The 24,838-nt window shown below is 35.9% G+C and overlaps 4 protein-coding genes across 18 annotated transcripts in view; 3 read left to right on the top strand and 1 right to left on the bottom strand.

Annotated features, from left to right (window-relative positions):
• Positions 1–12,503, top strand: part of MICAL-like (protein) — a 126,055-nt gene extending 113,552 nt beyond the window's left edge. For 3 of the 5 annotated variants that reach the window (XM_070110382.1, XM_036366207.2, XM_070110385.1), the window contains 4 exons: positions 7,968–9,359; positions 10,397–10,604; positions 11,195–11,344; positions 11,409–12,503. In XM_070110382.1, the coding sequence (XP_069966483.1) occupies positions 7,968–9,359; positions 10,397–10,604; positions 11,195–11,344; positions 11,409–11,480 (1,822 nt within the window). In that variant the 3' untranslated portion in view covers positions 11,481–12,503. Of the gene's footprint in view, positions 1–7,967; positions 9,360–9,429; positions 9,512–10,396; positions 10,605–11,194; positions 11,345–11,408 lie in introns of those variants that run through there. The other 2 variants (XM_070110383.1, XM_070110384.1) reach the window with 2 other exon arrangements.
• Positions 12,504–15,808: 3,305 nt separating this feature from the next.
• Positions 15,809–17,835, top strand: LOC106626148 (uncharacterized). Its single transcript, XM_014245960.3, has one exon. The coding sequence runs from the start codon at positions 16,155–16,157 to the stop codon at positions 17,454–17,456; it is 1,302 nt and encodes a 433-aa protein (XP_014101435.2). The 5' UTR covers positions 15,809–16,154; the 3' UTR covers positions 17,457–17,835.
• Positions 17,836–18,200: 365 nt separating this feature from the next.
• Positions 18,201–24,838, bottom strand: part of LOC106625494 (uncharacterized) — a 33,141-nt gene continuing 26,503 nt past the window's right edge. For all 9 annotated transcript variants that reach the window (XM_036366214.2, XM_036366212.2, XM_070110052.1 and 6 more), the window contains exons 7-8: positions 19,685–19,801; positions 18,201–18,494 (exon numbers count right to left, since the gene is read on the bottom strand). In XM_036366214.2, the coding sequence (XP_036222107.1) occupies positions 18,377–18,494; positions 19,685–19,801 (235 nt within the window). In that variant the 3' untranslated portion in view covers positions 18,201–18,376. The remainder of the gene's footprint in view (positions 18,495–19,684; positions 19,802–24,838) is intronic.
• LOC106625131 (uncharacterized) lies at positions 20,801–23,621 on the top strand. 3 transcript variants are annotated; one of them, XM_014244945.3, is made up of 3 exons: positions 20,801–20,960; positions 21,258–21,387; positions 21,478–23,621. In XM_014244945.3, exons 1-3 carry the CDS (start codon positions 20,919–20,921, stop codon positions 23,274–23,276), a joined length of 1,971 nt encoding a protein of 656 aa, XP_014100420.2. In that variant the 5' UTR covers positions 20,801–20,918; the 3' UTR covers positions 23,277–23,621. The 3 variants fall into 3 exon arrangements, with proteins under 3 accessions (XP_014100420.2, XP_014100418.2, XP_014100419.2); XM_014244943.3 differs by having other exon boundaries at positions 21,448–23,621; XM_014244944.3 differs by having other exon boundaries at positions 20,802–20,960; positions 21,457–23,621.

Raw genomic sequence — 24,838 nt, 5'->3', positions numbered from 1 at the left:
ATCAGAAAGAATTTCTCTTTAACTCACCAAATGTGTTCCCGTAACGGGAATCATTCTTACGATCTAACCTAACCCAACCTACATTCAGTAAGAATCACCTATTTAATAGTCAAAATTCGTTAGTTTTTGTGATTATTGCAGTTTGAGAATTTTACTAATAGTTAAGGGACAATTCTGCTGTGACCACAGTGCTTCTGTCTTGATTCGATCTGGGACCTTTCTTCTTATGTAGACCCGACTGTCATTGTAATAATCGCTGTAAATTTTGCTTATTTTTACTGAAATCCACAAAATGTTTAGGAAAAAAACACTACTCAACAAATCTGAAAGAAAAATTTGCTACTGATATGATTAGAGGTCTGTGGTAGTATTTGAAGTGTTCAGATTTCGAATTTGAGTTAAAAAATTTTCCATCAGTTACAGCTATTTTTGTCATTTTAGTAAATAGTGGTGGTTTAATCCCTACACCCCTTGCCGACAACACAAAAAATCCTACGTGTTAGAAAATTTTTACTCATTTGCGGTTTTGGTAAATTAGTGTAATCTAACTGGCTCAAAAATAATAAAATTTCTTAAAAAAAAAATTTTTTTTCTTAATTTTTTTCTTCCTTTTTTTTCTCACTGCAAAATAATTGCAATTACAAAATTTCAGTCTTACGAAATAGTCTTTCAAAAAATAACTCAACTCAAAAACAATTTCAATTTTCAACTCACAACTCCACTCAATCGCCATGCCGCAGACTCACTCAACTCAATGTAAACAAATTCGTAATTGACATAACAGCAAGAAGTCTGACTGGCTGCAGCTCCCATGCACAGACACGACTACGTCAGTCATTCTAGTCAGCACATGCGGGTCGGGTCGGTACAAGTGTTTTGAGCCAACGCAATAAAAAATTTGTAAATAATTTTCTTCCGCTTACCTGTCGAAGCAGTGGCATAGTGAATCATAAACAAGCGCGCATTTCGAAAAATAAATTCACTACAAGTTTAAAGTGTTTACAGTGCCAACAACAAAAGCAACAAGTGTATACATTGTGGTCAACTCCAGTTCAAGTGTGGTGACTGGAGCAGAGCAGAGCAATAAGCAATTGGTAGCATCAAATTTGTGTGTTATTGCTTAAGAACTACAACAACAACTTGTTGTTGGTTAAAAGTGTCAGTAGAGAGTTGATTAATGTCTGTTTTATGGAGCGCACACCGATTTCCTCATTCTTTCTTCTTGCCGCCACGGCAGCCAAGTGTAAATCAGCTGGTCAAAGCGCTTATTTTCTCTGCAACTGCTGGTGTGTGGTCGGCTATCAACTGTCACTCTTGTCTTTCTTCTTCAGTAGCTCGAAAGTATGTTGTATGATGATGGTTCTGGCAGAATTAAATAGAGCACGTCAGCCTATTATTTTGACGTTCTGCTTACCATATGTCGCTAATTAGAAGGCTTTGAGTCTAAAATATGTATATTTATTAAATGTGTTGTAAGTATAGGGCGGTACGAATACGGTGTTCTTAAAAGTAAAGTAGCCAAATGTCAAAATATTTCTATTTTTAATTGGTTTCTTCGAAAGATCAAAAACTTGGTTTATTTACGGGACCTAATTTCTTTATGTGCCTCCAGTTTTGCAAGATCTAGCGGGAACTTTTAAATTTTTTTTAGTCGAACGAAGTTCTGTTTGGTGCAAACTTTCTGGGTCTGCTGTTACATTAAAGAGGTCCTTAGTTCCTTACTACAATTATTCCTTTTTATTAACTATACCGCGCAATAGTTTTGAGGTTATGTAAATTGAGTTTGTATAAGATCCGTTGTTGTCGTATTGCATTGTTGTTCCTGTAACACTATAAAACATTCTCCAACAATAGTTTTCTGCAATCTTATGAAATGACAGATCGTTCTGAATAGAAATCCAGATTCATGGTAATAGCAGAGATTAATAGCGAAACTCTCGGCGCTAATTTTCTAATTTTCGAATTTCTATGATGGGAATGTACAATATGCCAGTCCTTGCCCTAATCAAAATCCGAATCTGTTCTGATTATGTACGGTAAAATCCATTGTTATGGAAACCAATTGGTTTCTATGGTTTTCTCGCTTTCTTCTCTTACTCTTCAATTAATACTTGATAGGCATCATTAAATGTAAAAAAGGCATTCAAATCCAAAATTATTTTATCTGTAACTACTTTAACAAAAAGGGAGAGTACCCTCAGTCCGTCGAATGAGGTCTTATACTCATTAACAGCTGATACCAACCAATCGGTATTCTAATTTAAATGATTTTAATTCGTTTAACATTTTTATTCAAACATAATAAGCCTCCCCTACAAGAACGTATTGGTCCAACTCATCTCTGCAGCTTGATGCCTCTTCCTTTTTGTTACCTGAATTTGAGTATTTACTTCCTTTCTTTCATGCAAGATACTCGTAAGCCATTTAATTTTCAAAAATAAAAAATAAAATCAAACTCTTACGGTTTTATTGTTGCGTGTGGCAAGCCTACAATCAGAGTATTTTACAATGTCATGTGGTGTTCTTTCTTCTTATTTTTGTTGTTGTTTGAGTTAAGGTGCCTCGTTACTTTTATGTGGCTTACAACATATTATTGCTGTTATTGTTAGCGCTAAATGGTCATGCATTTTTATTGCCATTGTCCACTTATGGTTGCCGCCGACAATAGGAGGCATCTCTTTCACTATAAATGTACATACATACATACTCTAACATATATATATTATATATGGTATATGTAGATATGTACGTGTTAGCATTATTCGACGTTGTGTTTGCTTTTGGAGCTGCTGCTATTGTTGGCAGTGGCACAATTACCTTAAATACCTGTACGTATGCACAGTTGCATGACCAGGTAAAATGAGTTACAATTTAAAGGGTGTTTCGTGAGTGATTTTGATTTTCCAAATTGATAAATTACAAAAAATTATTATTACTTCCAATTCGGTCATTCCTACCCGATATCTTCGGGCTTTGTTGATAAGGTATCGTGCTTACCAATTAGTCGTATTTACTTTCATTACAATGGGGCACCTAAAGGCCTAGGTGTGTCGAAAGACAGCCACTCTACCTACCCATCTACTCTACCTAGGTATATTCTAGTTTTGAATGTCTAATATGGAAATATCTTCGTTAGAAAATACATACAATAAAAGCTCATAAAATGATTTTTTTCTTGATTTTAAATCGTCAGTTTGTATGGCAGCTATATGCTACAATTGTCCGATATTAGCGTTTCCGACAAATGAGCAGCTTCTTAGGAAGAAAAAGACGTGTGTAAAATCTCTGATCGATATCTCAAAAACTAAATCGCCAAATCTCGTCTTTCTGATCATTTATGCCTATATATACTTTATGGTGTCTCCGACGTTTCTTTGTGGGTTACAAATTAGAAATCTTGTGTCGTCAAAAACTGTCCAATAGGCGAGAACTAAACACCCTTTACTTGGAAAGTACCAGTGTTGCCACTTTTAAATTTTTTCCTTTTGATACTCTTAACAAAAGTCTACAAAAATATTTTTATGCTACTAAAATATTTCAAGTCGTTCATCCTACAAAGCTAAGCTTTTAGAACCATTTTAGCAAAAAAATTTGTTTAAAGCTAAAATAAAATTTTAATAGCAAAAAGAAATGGAGCTTCTTGAAACGCAAATTTAAATTAATTAAATAATTATTCAAATTGCGTAGTCAACCCAGTACAAAAACCCATGATTTGAAAAAGTTAGCATTTTTTGTGTATTTACAAGTATATCAAAATGGCAACCCTGAACGTATACTTTTTTTGCTTATATACTTCTAAGTACAAAAAACCTCACGTTTTAATGTACATATTTTCCTTTTTTGCGTGACTTTGCGAATGTTTAACGGCGTAACCAATGCTGTTCTAGAACCTTTTTTGTAATGTGAGTACAAACAAATATTCTGTACATACTTATAAGATGCTCATTAGGGTGGCACATATTATTTTGTAGAGCGAAATTCATTTTAGCGAAAAAATTAGATTAAAATCAATGAAAAGAAGAGAAAAAATACCTGTTTCTTACAATAGGTGAAATAAGTACTCACATGTATGTTTTTATAATTTATTCTTTAGACCGATCTTGGTTTTATTATTCATATAATCTATAATACCTTTACGTTTGTGCGCAAGAAATAGCTGAAGAACGCGCTGAATGTCAAAAAGACAGATAGACGCTGTTATGGAGTTGGATTAATTTAGAAATAAATAATTTTGAATTAAACAAAAGTATCTACATACTTGTATATTAAAATAATAATATTCAAAGTTGTGAAATTAAAAAATACTACAAATAAAAACTTTGCTGATGCAACACCTTAATGTTCTAACTGAATTTTTCGACTTTGCAACCAGCCACAAAAAAAACTTGCAACGAAATTGCGCAACTTGCCCAGTTTTACGACTGCCCCATTTACACTAAAAAGTACATAAATGCATTTTCATGATTTTTAACATATTTCCTTTTTTATGATATTTTCAACCGAATTAGTGCGTCTAAAATCACGCCAGTGAAACTGGTACATGAGTCAAACTCCACAACGGTGTCAATTTGTTTAGCGCATGCGCGCCAGCGACGCACAGCAACTCAACGCTTATCGTGTGTTTTATTGCCGCGATTTGTGTTTATTGTTATCAGAGTGGCGCATAGTCAACGGTGTGACGTGTGTAGAAGCTACATATACGTTTTCTGCTTACTATTGCTTACGAGTGTGTAAGACACATTAAGCTGGCAACAGCAGCAAAAAAGCTGCTTAGGCGTTTGTACTTAATTTTCAGTTTTTGTCACTCCTTTTATGAAAAACATAAACCTACTAGACTTTTTCATTCTATCGCGGCGTTTGCGCAAGCTTGATGTCCACATACATAAATGCATATGTACATGTGAACATTTGCACACCTTTGTATGCGCCTTAGCGTTTATGTATGTGTCTGGGTGTGTTCAATATGCATGTCATGCTAGCTGGTCTCCCATTTCAGTTGTCAAATGCGGCTGACAATGTGCGGTTCTTAACTCGAGTTTCTAAGCATTGGCTTGGCTTCCGTGCCGCGTTCTTATATTTAAATCGCATTTGCTGCTTAATTGTTTTTATTTTTAATTGTATGATTTTTTTATGCATGAATTTTTTATAATTTTTTTATTTTTAATTGTATGATTTTTTTATGCATGAATTTTTTATAATTTTTTTTGATTTTTTTTAATAAATATTTTTTTTTTAATATTTGTTGTTATTTTTTCACTTATTTTTTTATTATATTTTTTGTACTCTTTTTTTCTAATATATTGAAAGCGAAATCATTAAGCTGTCGCCGCGCTGATACGCCATGTAATTGTAAACAATCAGTGCGGGCGTGCATATTATATAACAACAACCCGCTTCGCACACTCAATTTAAAATGAACACCCACACAACGGTGTATTTGTAATTTGTTTGTGCGCCTTAAAGCTTATTTGCTTGTTGTTGTTGTGGGCGCGCAACATGACTTCGAATAACACATGATTCTGCTATTGTTTTTGTTGTTGTTGTGACATTTTTAATTTTTTAAATTTGTCGTATTTTGACAGTAATGATAATTGCAATAACTACTATAATTATTGGCTTCTAAAAATTAAGTATTTAATTTTTTAAGAAATGGGAAATACTTCGAATATTGATTGATTTCAAAACAACATTGTGTTTTATTGACCAAATATTTTATACTTGTATTGATGATGAATGATTCTATAAATATAGTTGAATGAAAATTAACCTGAAACAATTCTATAGCACAACAAGCTTCAAAAAGAATCCGACCAGTCTTATTATTAGGGTCTGCAATACAGACCACAGGGAAATACTTTTTTGCTGTCGTTTCAAATTGTTTGCAGTTTTGGTAGCAAAACTCGACTTTGGATTGAATTTCAAGAACGAACCGTCTTCTATCCAGATTTATAGTATTGAAGAATGGCATCCTTAAATCCTTAAATCAGCGAGCTCAGTTAACGAGCTTTATTGTGGTCTATGTTCCAAACTGTAAAGGAATTAATTGAGGTTTAAACTCAAAATATTTACATGTGGTATTCGGAATTAAGGTTCAACCTTGTGTTTAGAGTTGAACGATATTTTTTCCAGATATTTTTTTATATTCTATTGCTTTTCGTCGGCTGGTACTAGACGCTTATAACTACAATAGTTCAGGTCCACCCGGGACTTGATTATTTTAAAATTTTTAGTCTATTCAGCTTATGTAAATAGTTTGTGAAGAGGTTACGAACACAGATCTAGACAGTATTTCTTAAAATCTTACTGAAGACCTTTAATTTGCATAGGTTGGATTGATAAGTCTATTCGGATTAATAAGACCCAGGCGTATTTTAGACAGGTATAAGTATCTGGTGAAGGTTGTGAGGTCATGGCGACGTTAAATGTAAGGCAGAAACCGTTCATAATATTTAACAGCCATTGTGATCTAAAGATATAGTGAACCAAAGGCTTGTAGTTATCTCTATTTCCTCTGCAATTTTATTCTAGAACATTACCTTCTTCTTGTGCTCATTAAATTAGCAAAATTTAAATGCGCATGCGCAAATGCTTTCCCATATTATTTGTCCAAAATGCCTTTATGTATGTCATAACCTAACTGTAGAAATGTGCCGCTATTATTCACGTTTTGCCATTTATGTAACACTGAGGCCCCATTTTAAACGGACGTGTTGCGCACCTTTGACTGCATTTATTGCTTCCTGACTGGCGGCTTGTTGCTGTGAATGTCGACGTTTTTTTATTCACTACTCATATTTGTTATGCAAATGAATGAGTTGAATGAGTGAGTTGCTCGGGAAATTATGAGTTTGTGAGTGCTTAAGTGAGTTGGCTGCTTTGAAAAGGTTGAATTCAATGGTTTAAAATAAGAAGTACAGGGTGGCACATATGATTTTTTTTTTTATAAAACTTATTTACTTTTTTTGCACTGGGAACTCTTTTTCATTAGAAATCGTTATAAAAGTTATTGATTTTATGTGATCCATACATTCACAGCCCTTAGTATGTTATGTCCAGAAAGATCTATAAAAACTGTAAAAAAAGATAACTATAAAGCCGCTCGTATAAATAAGAAATTTCTTAAAATAATGATATATGTATATATATTTTTTTTCTTCTATAAAAGAAATCACTTATGAACCACCCTGTGTGTAACCTACAAATGTGCGTTTTTCTATATTAATAAGTGTGTTTGAGTGTCCAGCGGGTCATGTAAGCGTGTTATTGTTTGCTTTTTTGCCCACATTTTGGTCAACGAACTGAAGTTACCAAGAAAAGGCACTTGTAGGCACTCTTTTTGGGCTTTGTTGTTGTACCTTTGTGGGTTATAAAGCTGTTTACATTTAATCAGTTACACTTTTTGTTGTTTGAATGCATGTTATTGGGTTTTTGTGCGGCTTATTATTGCAATGAATTGTCTACTTTTCGCAAGTTGTTTTCATTTCAAGAATTTCGCAAAATAGTACTCACCCTGTTCACACCGAGGCTAGTCTAAGAGTGAGCCGTGTTTTCGCTTAGTTTTCCTCCATAATTTTCGCCATTGTTTGAGAACAATTGGTATTCAGCTGACGTCTGATTAAGTTGGCACTGAAGTTTTTGGCGACAAACCAATCGAATGAAAGTCAGACTTAGCGGTTGACGGCATTAGACAGAAGTCAGTAGGGGCCAGCTATTGGCGGGAGTAAGAGTAGAGCTTGAACTGAAAAAAAACGAAGCTAAAATTAATTAAAAACAAGAAATAAATTTAAGTAGCCACTGCAAGTGACTGCTCAAGCGATTTCTTACAAAAAATCTACTTAAAATGTCGACAGCAATTTATAACACAGCACTGTCTGTACGCACTTATAAAAACATTTGAAGTTGACAAACAAAATTATTTGCAATTAAAAGATGCTTAAATACAAATATATACCACCGCACAAACTTAGATCACAATCACAAAATCCCACACCGGAACCCACGCCACGCCTCAGCAACAAATCCGCACAATCCATCTCACCGTATATTCTGCAAAATTCCAGCGATTGCTATGGCAGCGTTAATTCGCTCGGCAGCACACCGCAGAGCCTGCATCGCAACACGGATGCGCGCGGCTCGAATAACTCCTTGACTTCGTCCGCGGGTGGCACAATACGTTCGCGCAAATCACGCAAAGCGCCCGCGCCGCCCACACCGCTCGCCAAGGAATTATTCCCAACAGCCACACCACCACCACCATCGGCGACAAGCGTCACCGCCAACATTACCAGCGATCGCCAGACCGACAGCTCCAAAGCATCCACACCCAGTTCCAGCACTGTCGGCACACCGAAGTTGGGCCGTAAGAAACGCCCAGCGCCGGCGCCACCGAAGCCCGCGCGCCTCGATCCCAGTTTGCTACCACCAGATACGCCAGCAGCACAACATACAAATGGTACGGCGCCAAAAAACTCGCTTAATTACCCTCTGCAAAGTGAAACATCCGACTCGAAGCTATCCGACGAAGAGAAAGCTTTGTTGGAGGGTAACAAACAGTTGTCCATGGACAGCATGAAGTCGACGGCAGGTGTCGACGATGAGTTGAGCAGCCACGAGAGTCGGCGCAGTTCACGTCGTCTCATACCGCTCGACGCGAGCCTATTGCTGGATGAGGATGAACACTTGAATGCGGACGCCAACGCGGAAGGCGACGGCAGCGGCAAGTGTGATGATGCGAAACAGAAGCAACAACTATTGCGTTATAGCGAGCAAGAGGAGAACAATGTCGTGTATCGGCGTGTCATTGTGCCGCCCAGCCTGGAGACACCGACACGCGAGACAAATCCACTGCTCGATAACGGCCTACACGATCGCCAATTGGAGAAAATGAAGGATAACAAAGAGGCACAAAATCGCAATCGCCAATCACAAATTTCGGCTTCATCAGGCGCGGAGGACTGTGACATCACCGCGACGCCATACAACAAATCGGCGCATGGCAAATGGAAACGTCGCAAAGGTCCAGCGCCTGCGTTGCCCATACCGCCGCGTAAGGTGCTGCAAATGTTGCCGCTGCAAGAGATACGTCACGAATTGGACATCATTGAAGTACAGCAACAGGGGCTCGAGAAGCAGGGTGTTATTTTGGAGAAAATGATACGCGATCGCTGTGAGGGTCAGAATGGTGAACTCTTGGGCGCAAACGCCACAGTGGTGGATGCACCCGACGGCAAGAAGCCAAGCACAAGTGGCGCGGAGAGTGTGCAGAACTCAAAGGAGGTCGAAGATCTTATACTGCAGTTGTTTGAGCTGGTCAACGAGAAGAACGAACTGTTTCGTCGACAAGCCGAACTCATGTACCTGTAAGTATTAAGTAAAATTTAATTATTATATCGCATGCCAATTAATCGCTTAATTAATTTTTATTAATAGTACAATAGTTCACTTGTTCAAAAAGTCATGCAAACGCTCAAGCAATCAAAAAAGTTAAATATGCAAACCAATCGGAATGCTGGTAAAATTTCGTTAAACGTTTTCGGTACAATTTGGTTAACGGTCGTGGTAAGGAAAAAGTGTTTAAGTCTGATTTATAGAACATTTTCTCAAAAGTGCTATATTTCAAAGCGTAATCGATAAACATATTCGGTACAGTTTAATTATCGGTACTACAGAAATTTCATAAATTTCAGTTTATCCAAAACATTAGTTACGTTTTTCAATTCAGAGCGACTTCTATAAAAAAATTAAGTTCAAAGAGGTCTTTGTGCTAATATCTGAGATCTACCTGTTTAGGAAATAAATCAGTAAATCGACAATTACTGCAATTTTCTTCCAGTCATATTAACGGAGTTTAACTAGAATGATAACATTTCGGTACAATTTAATTTTCGATACTGAAAAGAAAAAATAACTAAATCTCATATCTTTATACGAAGATGATGATGGTTACCAAATTTTTTTGAACGCGATGATGACAAAGTTTTACATCTGGACCAAGAACACCCTTAAATTATATAAAAGCGTGATTTTAAATTATTTTTATACATGACTTAAGGGATCGCGAAAACGAGCACTCGGCTAATTTGATTCTGAAACTGACTTCTGAAATACCTAACTATATATTTTGGTATCCCCTAACCCTTAATTTAAAGGTAATTATGCAATTATGATTGGCGTACAATTTATTATATCCTCCGGCACCCTAAAACCACGAATAGTACTCTGCATTTTAATAAAAAAAATTCATAACCTCATTTTTGCTTTAGTCAACTTAAGCACTTTTTCCTTTAAATAGAAAATTACATAGAAATCAATAAACCGCATAGAACACTATTTGTGAATTACATATACTTGAGGAAAGTTTTAACTAAGCCTCTTTTTTATCTTTTCCTCTACACAGACGCCGCCAACATCGCTTGGAACAGGAGCAAGCCGATTTGGAGTATGAAATACGCGTGCTGATGGCGCAACCGGAACGCAATAAAACCGACTCGGATAAAGCGCGTGAAGAAACGCTCATAGCACGCTTGGTCGAGGTGGTGCAGCTGCGTAATGAGGTCGTGGAATGTCTGGAAATGGATCGACTGCGCGAAGCCGAGGAAGATTTGGTAAGTTTTGTAACTAATTGCGTTCAGCGATTTTATATTCAGTGAATTTAACGTAATTTGCATTATTCTAAACTATCAATTTTATATTACTTCGATGTTGTGCCGTTTCCTTTTTTCTCATTTAATTCTCACAAAAATTTAACAAGAAGAGGAAAAAAAAGAAATAAGGGTGGCAATTAGTTAAAATTTATATTGTATTTGAACTCATTTTTCTTTAATATTGAAAGTTTAGTACTCACCATGACATTCTAATTTTTTCTCCAACTGTTTTGAAATAGGTGGCAACTCTGCAAATATTTTTTTTGTGTTGTGTTTCAAATAATATCCTTACTTAGCTTTAAAATAAATATATATGTTGATATAAAAATGTTTAATTTAATAAATATGGCAACCTCTTTAATTATAATTTATTATCGTTTATAAACCTTGTCTCCAGTTAAAAAATTTAAAACAGTGTTTACAATTGCAAAATTTTTAAATTCTTATTTAATAATTTCTTCAGCGTTTTTTACTACCCTAATGTACAGAGCTACTATAATGTATTTATACGTAAAGATATTAATTTACGAATTTTATAATCTCTCTTATAGAGCATAAAACAACGCTTAGAACTGCATACCGCGCAGCGTGAAGAAGACACAGATTCACGGAAAATCACAGCCAAACTTTCCAAAAAAGAAAAGAAGAAGCAGAAGGAGTCGAAAAAGCTTAGCAAAAGCAAGAAAATTGATGCGGACAAGGTTTGTTAAATAAAATACTCTATAGCTTCACACCAGTTGAATAAAAAAAAATTTTTACTTACAGGATGCTGATGAATCCGAACTAAATATGGATAAACAGAAATTGAAGAAAAAGAAGAAGAAATTTCTTTTTTAAACCCAGACTGAGACGAGTTTCCAGCCGTTCAATTAAGCGTACGACTTACAGCCGCCTTGTGATAATACTATGACAAAATTATTTTGAAAAAAACTGTTTTCCTTGCGCTAAAACGCTAGTTTCAAACAAATTCAAAGCTCTGAACAAGCAGCGAGTCTAAAAATTACAATGAACCCCTCGATAGAGAAATGTCTATATGCTCGTGCAGCCAAGAAAAGAGTTCCATGCTCGTAATATTTATTTAACTTTTAATTTTTTTTTCAAACCTTCATTGGCTTTAATTAAATTATAAATGAGATGATGAATTATTTTCAAATTTTGTTTTTGTATTCATTCCTAACCTGAAATCTCAGCATTTTCACTTTAAAAGGCCTGCCTTCATATTATTATTATTTGTTTTTTTTTTTTGTTACAAAGAAATGAAATATAAATTACTAAGCAAAACTATTTTTAAAACTTACACACATACATATACACACACAGTGTTACTTGCGTAATGTTAATTAAATCTAAGCTTACCTATACATATACATATATATTAAACAAATATTTTGCATGTATTATACTGTTAAATTAAACTAAACATAAAAACAACAAACACACACTTACTTGCATTTTCTTTTTTACACTTATTTATTAGTTTTATTGTTGTTGTTTTACATTTTCAAAAGGTTACATCACTAAAATGTAAAATAAATCATAAAATTTAAGGAGTTGGCAAATAGTTGGAGCATCAACAAGTTTTGTAGCCTCTCTGTATATGTATGTAAGCACATATATGTGCACATGTACACATACTTATAAACATTTATGGAAAGAAGTGTCAATTACAGTTAACCTCAATGCGCATGTGTGCAGCTCGTTTATGGATTTATCATGCAATGTTACATTACATAAAGCACCTACCAACAAATATACATACATTCATATACATTTTATGTATGTATATCTACATACTCGTACACCCAAATGAGCATACGCCAATCAATTTATAAAGAATATATTTTATGTAACCAAAATAAATATATTTCGTTTTTATTGTATACTTATAACAATCGGATCGGATAAAATATGCCATCTTGGAATATTATGTTGATTTGTATAGCCGTATCTTATTTCTTATTTAGTAGGTTAGATGTGGTGAATATAGGAGTGGTGAGGTGGAGCGTCTTTAATGTAGCTAAGTTAAGTTCAAGTGTGAACAGTTAGGGTAATTAATTTATTAGGTGGTGAATTTAAGTATAAAAATTTCAATTGTGTTGAGTTTAGGAGTAGTGAGTTTGAATATATTTGGTTCGAATTTACAATTTAAGAAGTTGTAGATTTAAGAGCGGCTAATTTTTATTAACTCCATTAACACTTTCACCTTAGTTTTCACCTTAATGGTACCCTTTATTCGTTTGTTATCAAGATTCTCTCATACAATCGCTTGCTTGGAAACAACACCTAAAAATTAAAAAAAAAAAAGATAATGTAAAAACTGCACACAGTACCACACTCTCTAAAGACAGGCCCTCATCGACATGTGCGGTGCCCTACAGACTACACCAACAATACCACTTAATATGCAATTTTATACATAGCATCCGTGGATATTGCCGGCAGGTGCATTGCTGCGATTATGTAAGGAGCTCTTCGTCATGCTTAGCTTTAAGCTTGCGATCTACTGTAGTGTTTTTCAGGCAGGAGTGTCTGCTAATAAGATAACAGTAGACTTATTGCTCCGAAGTACAGCTTTTTTCCGGGAGGTGAGCATTAACTCCGACATCAGAGCGGTAATACTTTCTCTGAGTTAGCAAACTGTACTCAAAGTTAGTAAATCCTCACTAGCACTATTGCATTAAGCTACTTCATTATCAGGTTCGTTTGGTTCCCCTGGTCATAGCGGAATCGCTGGAAACTGCAAAGCCGATGACCTAGCAAAATCGCAATGGAAACGAGTATGATTTTTTTTGTCATCTTGCGTTCTAGCAGTGGCCCTATGGGCCTCGCGGCAAGGGCAGCCTTCTGACCTAGAGTAGAATATAGTAGATTTGCTGAACTACTTGCACTTACCAAAATTTATCTCTCTGCAATCGTAGGACTTCTAGGTACCACAACGGACCGGTGTTATAAGCTGTCCAAGTGAGATCCCTGTTAGAATCTTTTGAAGTCCACGGTACAGTATGAAATTAGTTTATTCGGTGTATGGTGGATAGAATTAGTGAATATGGAATATCAAATTGTATTATGCTAAGTGACTGATATACTTATTAATACGGTATAAAATTAAAGAACCGATCTAGACCGATTTCGCCAATTTTCGAGAAAAAGTTGCGCTATTACCTATTACTTAAATTATTAATTATAAAACAGAGAAGGCTGTTATCCATACAAGAACTTGACTTTGTTCTGTGAGTTTGTAGGGCAGCTACGCCCTATCGAGATCCGATAGCGGCGATTCCGACAAATGAGCAGCTTATTTATCTCAAAATAAATATATATCTGCTTCATATATATAATATATACAATATATATATAATATATGTATTTGGTATTTACTTTATAAGGTATCCGAAGTTTCCTGCTGGGTGTTACAAAATTCGTGACAAGCTTTATATACCCTTCATAGGAATAAAATAATACCGTTATATAGAAGATGGAGGTGATGAAGGTCAAGTTGCAGCAAGAATTAAGGGAATATTACATTATTGGCATTTTTTTGTTTTTGCAAAGCAATATTTAAGTTATAAAACTTTCCACGACTATGAACCTTTACAATGATATACATACTTAATTGTCCTGTAAAATCAAAACATAAACTGGCAAATCTTTTCTTTAGGCAAATCGGAATATAGATGTGAATTGTTCATTTCGCTATTTAATTATACCAGTCTAGCATTTTTATGATGAGGTTTACAAGGACGGTCACATACATAAGTAAGAACTGTGTCCACCATGAAAACAATCAAAAATAGCGCGATTAATTCATGATCTTTAATATAGGGTCAAAATAGCTGCCACTTAATAAGCCTCAGATCTACATTTTTTAAGTGCAATATTTTTCGGAGAGTTTACCATTTATCCCGATGTTACGGCAGTGAGCTCAGTAGCTGTGCACTCCAAATTACAGTCTCATTATTGCCGAATTGGAAACGAATGAGAGTCTCTTGCCCTAGCGAGCTCATCTGATTGTTGGACAATCGCTAGTTCTTACCCGGAGTTTGGAAAAAGAAAAGTGCATCCCCAAATTCAAACGCTTCGTTTGGTCTAGAGGATCGGATATACTTCCATTATCAGCAGCAATCACCCGCCTAGCATCAAGGGAGGCTCGCGGAATACGTCCTTTATGTAGCTCTAACTCTTCGGATGACCTAGTGAACTCTATGTGCTTCCATGTCTTTATGCAATATCTTTCGCATTCGCGGTGAATCAGCATTGGTATAGAGAGCTTAATGCACGCGAAAAAGTAAAATAATACTTACAATAATTTCAAGCCACACAAACTGGGTTAATTTTTGCGAGATTATTCGACTTGAATTTGGGTATTGCAACTGGAGAAAATAAATTCTGAGGGATTTACATAAAACCACAGTCAAAATTGCTTCCAACATTAACAAAAAGAAGCTGGAACGATACTTTACAGATGCCATGTTATCAATGTTCTAAAATATCTTTGGAGAAAATGTTAACCGAGTTTAAAATTCGTTTGAACAACCATTAAAAAACTACTATCTGAAGTAAATATAAAATATGTGACAGAGGTAGTTGTATAATACATTTACCGAATAGGCAAATTTAATAAATTCATGGATGATCTTAGATAACCGGTAAGGTGACACCAACGAAGTAGAAGTCATCAATATCTTTTGATTAGATCAGGGTGGTAGGTAGTAGGTCCACACTACCTGGATATCTAACAACGCACCTAAGGCTTTAGGAGGCCCATTGTGAAACCACCGGCATTAAAATTCCCTCACACTACCGTGTCTTTTCTGAAACACCCTGTAATCTTGATGAAGTTCATCAATTCGAAAAGTTTAATATGTGCAATTTACGAGACATCATCAAGGAAGCGCGACCGAAGTACTGATGATACACCCTGTTTGCTGGCGTATTTTCCAATAAGACAATGACAGATCTGTTAGCACCTCTACTATGGTTCTTATTATATTCCTATGCCAAAATAATCTTACGTGGACTTTGTTATATAAGGGGTAGTGGATAAGTGTAAGCTCTCCTTCTTCTCAAGTATCACTCAAAGGCTCAATGTTGTCACTTTCGTAGCACTCATTTAAGGGAAGAATACTTGTTGTTAGTCTTCAACTTTATCCCACATTGTATATTGTTTCCTTGACATTATGGTGGTATTTCAATTTTAATATTTTTTATTATCATTTTGAAAAGAAGACGAATATTTTTCAAATCAGAAAAGAACAATAAAAAGTGCCTGGTGTACAAATTTAGCGTAAACCGAGACTTTACCACACGAAGCGACCGAATCTAACCGAAGCGGCCCAAAATTCATGAGTGTCAACTAAATTTATTGTGTATGTAAAATTTTGCAAATCGGAATTAAGAAATTTTTTATTTACGAAAAAAACGAGCAAGCTGTTAAAAGAGAACGAAGAAAGTTGCGATAAAGAAAGGCGTAAACACTTACACGATTAACATTAACAGTTAGGCAACGCTAAAATGTCGTATCAAATAAAATCGACACCATTTTTTCGACGGATGGTTAGTACAAGTAAAAAGAATGGCCAATTGCAGCGCTTAAAGGAGGAATACGAGCGCATCAAAGATTTCAACGACCGCACGATTGAAATGAAAATGCGACAAGTGCGCCTGAAGCGTCTGTTTCGCGAAATCGAAGAGATCAAAGAGTCATCGTCGCAATGGAAACGACGACGTGTGGCTCCCATAGATCGCCTGCGTACGAACGAGGAGATACGCGTCGAGAACTTGGTGAAGGCCAAAGAGCTTGGCAAAGAGTATTCGAAAATGAATGCATTGGTTGATCGTTGTTCGTCGCGTCTCGATGCTGTGGCATCGGGTGCCGCCGTCGGCAGTATATCATCGCGCTTAGAATTGGAACGTAAAGCGCGTTCGGATAAACGCATCAGTTACGGTAACGATCGTTCACGTATGAATATACAAAAAATCTCAACAACTCAACGTAAATCAAATACTAAGACCTTGATCAGCGCGGAGCAAGAACTCAAGGAGTTGAAAGATAAACTCAAGAATCGCCTTCAATTCGGTAATTCGTGTTCCAGTCGCAATCTATCTAGAAAACTTAAAAAAGATGGCCACCGTAAGGCCACTGAAGGTAAATCCTTGATCGAATTTGGCAAACTTACGGAACATGAGACATTGCAATGCAAGTACACACGTGATGCTGGCGGCCTAGAAATGCCATCGATGGCATTTAACGACACATCGCGCCATACTAAGACCTTTGAAGATATGCATACAATTCGTGCGCTTGATAATTCCAAAATGTCGGACTTGTCGCCCAAAAATGATGAGAATCGACGTATACGTGCGAGACAACGTTGGCACAAACTAGCGCTACTAGTGCGTCATCGTTTCGATACTTTCTTAAGACGTAATGCGCCACCGCCATTACGTGATAACAGCGAAACCGGTTCGGAGGAATATTCGTTGCGCGCAATATCGAATGACACTGATTTACCGCTTAGCCAGTTGCGTAACAAAGCTTCGCCACCGAATTCCGAAGCCGAGCTTCAACCCGGTGAAGTACTATTAAGCGTTGAATCGCTCGATCCATTGGAGTCGCAACCGCTGACGGACCCCAGTACACTTACGGCAGGTAATTCCTTATGTGACGAGGCTAGCAATGCAGCAGACGAACGTCGCAAAGTGCAGACATATGTGAAAATATTGGAACCGTTTTTACGCGACGCCGGCAAGAAGGCTGTAGAGCTTAGTGTTGAGGAGCTCCGTAGCATTTTCGAACATCGCAGCGCAGAGTAGTTGAACTTCGAACGTCGCGTTCCACATATTTTCGTGCACATACATACATATATACATATATACAAGTATTGTTACGCCTGGAAAAAAGCGTGCGTTCACTATGTTTCGATGGCGTAAAACTTAATTTTTTCCTTTCTAAATGAAACTTCTGGTCTTTCGCAGTTTGGCACATGTCCTCATTCCTGGTTTATCATGCTAAGTTACAATGTTAGTGCATTTGAATTTAGTGCTATTTTCTCAACAAGTGTTCAGCTAGACATGCCGTCGTCGTTCATTCCAAATAGACTCAGTCCAATTGGCTTCCATTGTACCGCAGCACACAGTTCATTAAAAATTTTAGGTCGTAATAAAAGATATAACAAAAACAATTAAAAAATTATATATAGGTATTTATTTTATCGAGGCTACTGGAAATGTAAGTAAAAACCAAATTAAATGGAGTAAGTTTTGGGAGAGTATAGACGATTTTACAGACTTATACTTAAGATTACCGACCCTTTGATTCAGCTTTGTGATAATTAACGACTATTTAGGAAACTCGTGTTCGGAAAAGTATGTATAAAATATAAAAGTATTGCGAAAAACCCTCGAAGAATCGGGTATAAGAAAAAGTAGTAAATTTTAGCCACTGATGGAACTACATTCTTCTCTAAAATTCACGGTAAATTCAAAAATTCTTAAGAAAATTTACTTATATATATTCAAAGATCTTTAATGGAATAAAAAGTTTCGCAGTTTTTACCAAAAACATTTTATTACTTCGTACATACATAGATATTTTTAAAAAGGCACAGAATTTGTAGCACAGCTTTAATCCATTCTTCACAAGTTTGAGCGCTTATGATCTTTGTTCGTTGAAGAGCACACCAAAAGTCCAAGCGATACTCTTGCAGACAGTGTTCGAAAAACTTTATGTCGTTTTAGAAGCAACGGCATCTATCCACTGGACACACGGAACCGTGATTCAGACATTCATCCATACAATACGTGTCCGCACCCTCGCGTCCCTCTAGTTCACCAATCGCCACGCAATCCTTACTGTAATTATAATGGATTACAAATTTTTTATTTTATTTATATTGAAAAAATCATAATATATAAATAGTTAGTAAAGTACTATATAAAGTTCCCACAAAACGGTTCAACCATAGCTTATGTTCAGGGCAACATGTGCAGACTTTAATTTATTAAGTTATCTCGCAGAATTCAGGGAACTTGTTATGTGGAGACTTGGGCAAGATATAGATTGAATTCATCCTTTTCCTTGCCAAATGACGTTACTCTAAGTGCGAAATTCTCATGTGATTTTATTGAGTAAGCTAAGATAGTGAACGAGAATATAGGATGGAAATTTTCATAGTCGGTTATGGAGGTATGTACCGATTTCTTCCATATTTGGAACCAAATAAATGCATATTATGCGAATTATTTACACCTAACATCATTAAGATGGTGAACCTCACATTAGGTTTAAAGAGTTCAGGGACTATGAAATTTATGGGCTATGAAATTTATCTTAAAAATGGAACATGCTACGCCTTTTATAAATATTTTGTTTCTCATAAAAATTTGATCCTTACAGTTCATTTTTCGATTTCTGGTATTATCCTGTAGAAAGTTGTATCAAAATTATGAGTGATAGGCGTGGTCAAAACCCTCCATATCAAATTTGATACAGAAATTTAATACTTAATTATTGATTGAGATAACCATCCTTCGACTCCGCCCATTTGCAAAATCCTATATTGGCTGCTACAAATTTGGTTATGATTTCCAAATTTTGCTGAAGCTAATGCTGGTAAAGAAAAGGAGAAATATCCCGATCCTAATTTGAACATTTATTTGAAAAGTTAAAAATGGAATATGCGGTGGAAAATGTTGCGACGTCAAAATAAAAAACACTGTGGAGAGTAGAGTAGTTAACAAAAAATAGTATAAGATTAGAGTTAAATTAAGAGTTAAAAAGTAATTTAAATAGATTTTTATAAAGCAGGTAAAGCAAAAAAAGAAAAAAAAAATTAAATAAACCGTATTGGAATAAAACTTTAAAAAATAAATAAAATAAGAATCAATCAAATAAAAAAAAATAAAAAATTTTAAAAATATAAATCTCATATCTTATTAAATAAATGTAGATTACTAAATTACAGAAACTAAGTTCAGTATAAAGTTTGAAATATGTTAGTTAAAATTAATTAAATAATGTAGTAAATCTTTTTTCCACTTACGGACAATGACATGCCGATTCCGGACAGTTCGGTGGATAACGCAAACAGTTCGTCTCACACCAATTATCCATACCGGGAATGGTGCGGAATGCTGGCGCGGCAATACATTTCTGATCACTGCAAAGAGAAAAAGTAGAAAAAATATTGTATAAGTAATATCTCACAGGAATTTATTAAAAGCTAACAACAAATGAGATGTGATATATAAGTACATGAACAAGCAGAATGAAAGTTATTTAATGGAAGCATTTAGCTCTCTCATTTTAACTCCATTTAATTTTGTTAGCTTATTTGAATTATACCAGTTGTTTATTCGTTACGTCACCCTCCAAGTGTCAGCGGCTTTTGGCGTTATAATATGCGGATTCTAAATAGTGTTTAACTTGGTGTAAAATTAATGGAAAAACTAATAATTTATCGATAGTGTAAAGAGGAACTATCAAGAGGGGTGTGTCGATAACGAGCCAGTAGAAAAGTTAGGTGTTATGCGAATAAGATTTATCGCGCCTTTTAGACTTAGAAGGTCAAGTTATGCGTCAGTGTTATAATAAAAGGGAAGTTTCTACGACCTCTACTCTATTATTACCATAAGACTTTTAAAAAATATTATTCCCGACTAGGCATATTATCACCAAAATAAATGTTGATGATCCTTACCGGAAGAGATCGAAATACCGTCGGACTGCTTCTGAATCTAGCGGCTGCTTTTATAGACAAAATTTTAGTCAGATTGCTCCTCCATCATTTTATTTCATAAAAATACAACTTAGCTCTAGAATAATAGTTGAAAAAAAAAATATTTACATAATTTAAATTTTTTTATGACAAGAGTTCTGAGTCAAAATGTTGAAGTACGTGGTTTCCAGAAAGAAAACCATCCAAAAATAATAGCAGTCAACCAACTGATTTCTATATTTTTTTTCCCTAGAATTATTTATATGTACAAGTATGAAGTTAAGTTAAGTTGCCTCGGTATACCCGAGTAGCACAGCACATATGCTCTATGAGAAGAAGCCATTATTTTACACGAAGCTTCTAAATTAATGAATTCTTGTAAGTGGCAACTCTAATTACAACGATTCAAAACAAAAATATTTTCCTTTCTTTTCTTTTTGGGAATGTCTACGGCATTAATTTTTTTCAAATTTATTATTATATATATTTATTGTTTTTGTTAATAGTTTTTTCAATTGTTCCAAATTGACCGCTCTAAAATTCTGAGTCCAATTAAACGATGTTTGCACGCGCAGAAAACAACAAGTTATATTCAAAACCGGTAATACGCAACCACTTTTGTTCCGTTATTTCCGTCATATGCCTAGGGATTTGATGAATTTTTAACATTTTCCATTATCAAAACCAAAATTTGTTCAAAAATTTAAAAAAATGTGTTTTCAGAAAGTAGACATCAGAAAAGTGCTCATGATTGAAAAAATTGTGAATGTGAAATCAAAAAATAAGAGAGAAAAATTTTTAAAAATATTAAATCATTTAATTGAAAAAATATAAAAACAATTCAGCTCGTTTAAACAAAATAATAGTAACCTTTTTTTTTTGTTAAAAAAAAAAACAGACGACGGAGTATCAAAACGAATGGACAATGCCGAACGTGGTAAATAAAGCCAAGCCTAGCCAATTGATCAAAATGGAAAAGGAAAATGAGAACAAGGATTTGCGGCGAAAGTTAAAGAGTCTTAATAAAGGTGAGTAAGCAAGTTTGTTACCAACGATTTCCACCACCCGAACTTAGTACTGATTTCAAGTGACTGCAGTAACCTTTCATTCGCTCTCAGAGCGGTCACCAGGACTGACCAACAAGGAAACCGTCTGGGATCGTTTGAGTCGCGTCAAGAAGAGCGCTAGTAATGAGGGAAATTTCTTGTTGGGATCCAAAAGCCGAACGCTAATACCGACAGCGAAGAGTACACAACGTCTACAACAACACCAACGCACGGCGTCGCAACGTACGAACAAAAAACCCTTAACGCCGAATACAAACCTCAACAAGCGCGTAACGGAGAAGAAATCTGTCAGAAGAATCAAGAGCAAAGCAACGTATTTACATGAATTAGACTTGGATGAGAATGCTTTCAATTGCAAGCGTGTCAAAGAGATACTAACAGCTCGCAGTATTTGCAATTCGAAGACTTCTTCGGAGGAATGCTCACTGAAGCAGGTGTCTGCGCGAACGGAGAAGGTTAGTTGTTTACTGAATGATCAGCTCAACACCGATTATGAGTTCGAAGACTCTGAGATGGAGAAGCAAATAGAGTCTCAGGATTCTTTGGATGATTTTGTTATTGCACCCCTGATGGCAGTGCCCACAACAGAGTCATTGAATATGAGCGCGACAATTTCGTCGAATTTCCGTTGCCTACTGGACAGTAGAAAGAAGAATATGGCACCCGATGAGATAGCCATGATAAAGAATGTGGTGAAAACGGATGAGCGGCATCGTCAACTGCAGCCAAACGACTCTATACTTTTCAAAGAGATACTCAAAACACAGTTGAAAGAGATCATACGTCAGGAGACGGTTGTGAAGTCGGCGTTGCATAATCTAAACGAACACCCTTTGGTGAATTCACCAACGACTGTAGCCATTCACAAGCCAGTTATACCGCTGGGTGTGGAACCCAAAAAGCAACAGGTGGATGTGATCTTCAAGAATGTGCCCACACTTGAGAAAGAGATCATCATCTTGAAGGCATTAGGCGAGAAGTTAGAAGCAACACTGAAACGCACCGTCTCTCATAGTGATATTAAGCTAAAGGAACTGAATAAACTTGCCACAACGCTCGAGACGAAGTGGCATATCAGTCACCACGATAATTTCCAATATGCCTGCAATGAGTTCCTCTCCATGGGTGTGCGCCGTTGCATCGGCATTGTGCAGGAGTTTCGCATGGAGCACAAGACTATTGTGGAACTGAAAGAGCAAGCTAGTCATCATTTTTATCTACCCTCCAACAAAGACAACACCGAACTGAAGCGCACTTCGTTTAAGCGTCTTAAAGAGAACCCCGATTTGCTGATGCGTTACTTAAAACCGAAAAGTACACTGGTGCCGTTCAATGTGCTGGAACAGGACCCCTGCTTTTTCAATAGTTTTCTCTATTCTCCTTGTGTCATAGGAAGTTTGGAAAGCTCTATGTCACTACAAAAAGATTTGCGCACTGCAGAGACAGTGCAGAAGACACCATCCAAGGATGCTGGCGACAGCGCACGTAGTGCGCGTGTACCTTACAAGTATGAGAAGGAGCCATTGAAGATCGAAGAGATACAGTGTACGTTAAATGATGCGCTCTACAATGGGCAACAACAACCGGCAAGGTCACTGGTGGAGGCAGAAATTTCCACGAATTTAGAGGAAAGAGCGGTGAACACCTCACGCATACGCATATGTGTGTGTGAAGCGCCGGTACGAGGACGTAAACGTCGACGCATACGTCGTCATCATACTCCACTGTTGCCGGAGAACAACCGGGATCCGAAGAGTAACATCTTCAAAACCATACTCGTGGGCAGCGTACAAATATCTGTATTTCTCCTACTAATCATGGCCATTACATATCCGGATGTCAGATGTTGAATTGCTGGGGGTCAATTGGCTCTAATAATTAAGCGCACTTATCCGCTTTCTCTGTTTTTCTCCTTCTCGTAGTACCAGTGAATTCTTTGATTGTATTGCTTAGTAATTTTTTCGCTCGTTCGTTCGTATTTTTATATGTATTTCGAAATAATTTTGCTCGGCAAAGATGTATGTAGTTCAAAATTCTGATTGGAGAGGAAATTGCAGAAGTGGAAAATTCTTTGTAGTCTGCTTTGGAGAAAGATTTTAATTTCTGTAATTTCTTTTACAAAGATTTTCGGGTGTATTACACCATTTGTCTAAATATTTTAATGAATTTTCGAAATTTGCGCAGTAAAATGTAATGAGTTCTTTTAATACAAAAAAAAACAATAATGGTGTTTTATTCAAGGAGCGAATTGTGTTTGTGGTTTAAATATTTGTTATAAGTTTGCTCTCATATTTGACTGGGAATTGAGCAGAATATGAAATGCTTAAGCGATCACTGGAACGTGTGGACTTATATTTGGAGTAGAGAATCTTGGTTTTGTTAGGTCATGTAAAATAATAAAAAATATTGCATAAAGTTTCAAGAACTCTTCTAACTAACGTATTTTTAACCACCCTAATTTTAGATTATTGGCCTATCGTGTCTATATGCATTAATATTATAAGCATTTCCTGTCAACACTTTTAGCCAAGTCCTCAACACATCTCATTCATTAGCCAACTTAACGGACAGATGTCGCCATAAAAGCAACTGGTCATTGCATAAATTTAGGCTTCTGTAAACTATTACCCATAAATGAATTCAATAAACAATAAATAATATTATATAATATGAACAACACAAACAAGTGCGAAACATATTATTTTCGGAATAGTTATATGTTAGCTACTGGAGATTTGAAATCATGACTTAACAAGTAAGGAAGAGCTGAGTTCGAGTGTAACTAAACATTTGATACTCTTGCAACTTGCCAGGATCAAAGCTGGAGAAATATCTTCAGGTATTGGCAAAACTTTAATTTTAAAAATGTTACGAAATCGTGAATGGATTACAATCAAATTTGTGTCTTACTAAGTTATATTATAGGCCATAGACTCGCTGAGTTTTATTGCCATATTTTACTTTACGCCTAAATTTAATATATTGAGTTGATGTGAAAAAGGTCAACCAATAGATCGGAATTCATTACATTGCGGATATGAGGTTTTGACCAAGGTCTAAACCATTTCCATTCGTATTCAGTGGTAAACCACATCATTTTTAAAAAAGCTTTTCCACTTAATTTCACTAACATATCACACATTATGTCCAACCAAAATGGTTTAAAGACATATGAGAAGTCGGAAACCATTATATAGGGTATATTGGGGGTCGAAAAGGTCTGGGCTGATTGCCGTTACTAATTTATGTTTGCTTATTCAAAGTATACATTTGCTGAAATTAAGGTATGTTGCCAACCTTTTCAACGGGGAGAATCTGAATCTTAAACTAATCAACTTACTGACATACCGGCGTAAGGCCTTTTGAAACAACAAAAATTATTATATATAGTATATGAGAGTTTGGGTAATCC

Source organism: Bactrocera oleae, chromosome 5 (genome assembly GCF_042242935.1).
Source record: "Bactrocera oleae isolate idBacOlea1 chromosome 5, idBacOlea1, whole genome shotgun sequence".
NCBI classification, from domain to species: Eukaryota; Metazoa; Arthropoda; class Insecta; order Diptera; family Tephritidae; genus Bactrocera; species Bactrocera oleae.
The sequence above is the reverse complement of the archived record's forward strand: the minus strand, read 5'-3'. Positions and strand labels throughout refer to the sequence as shown.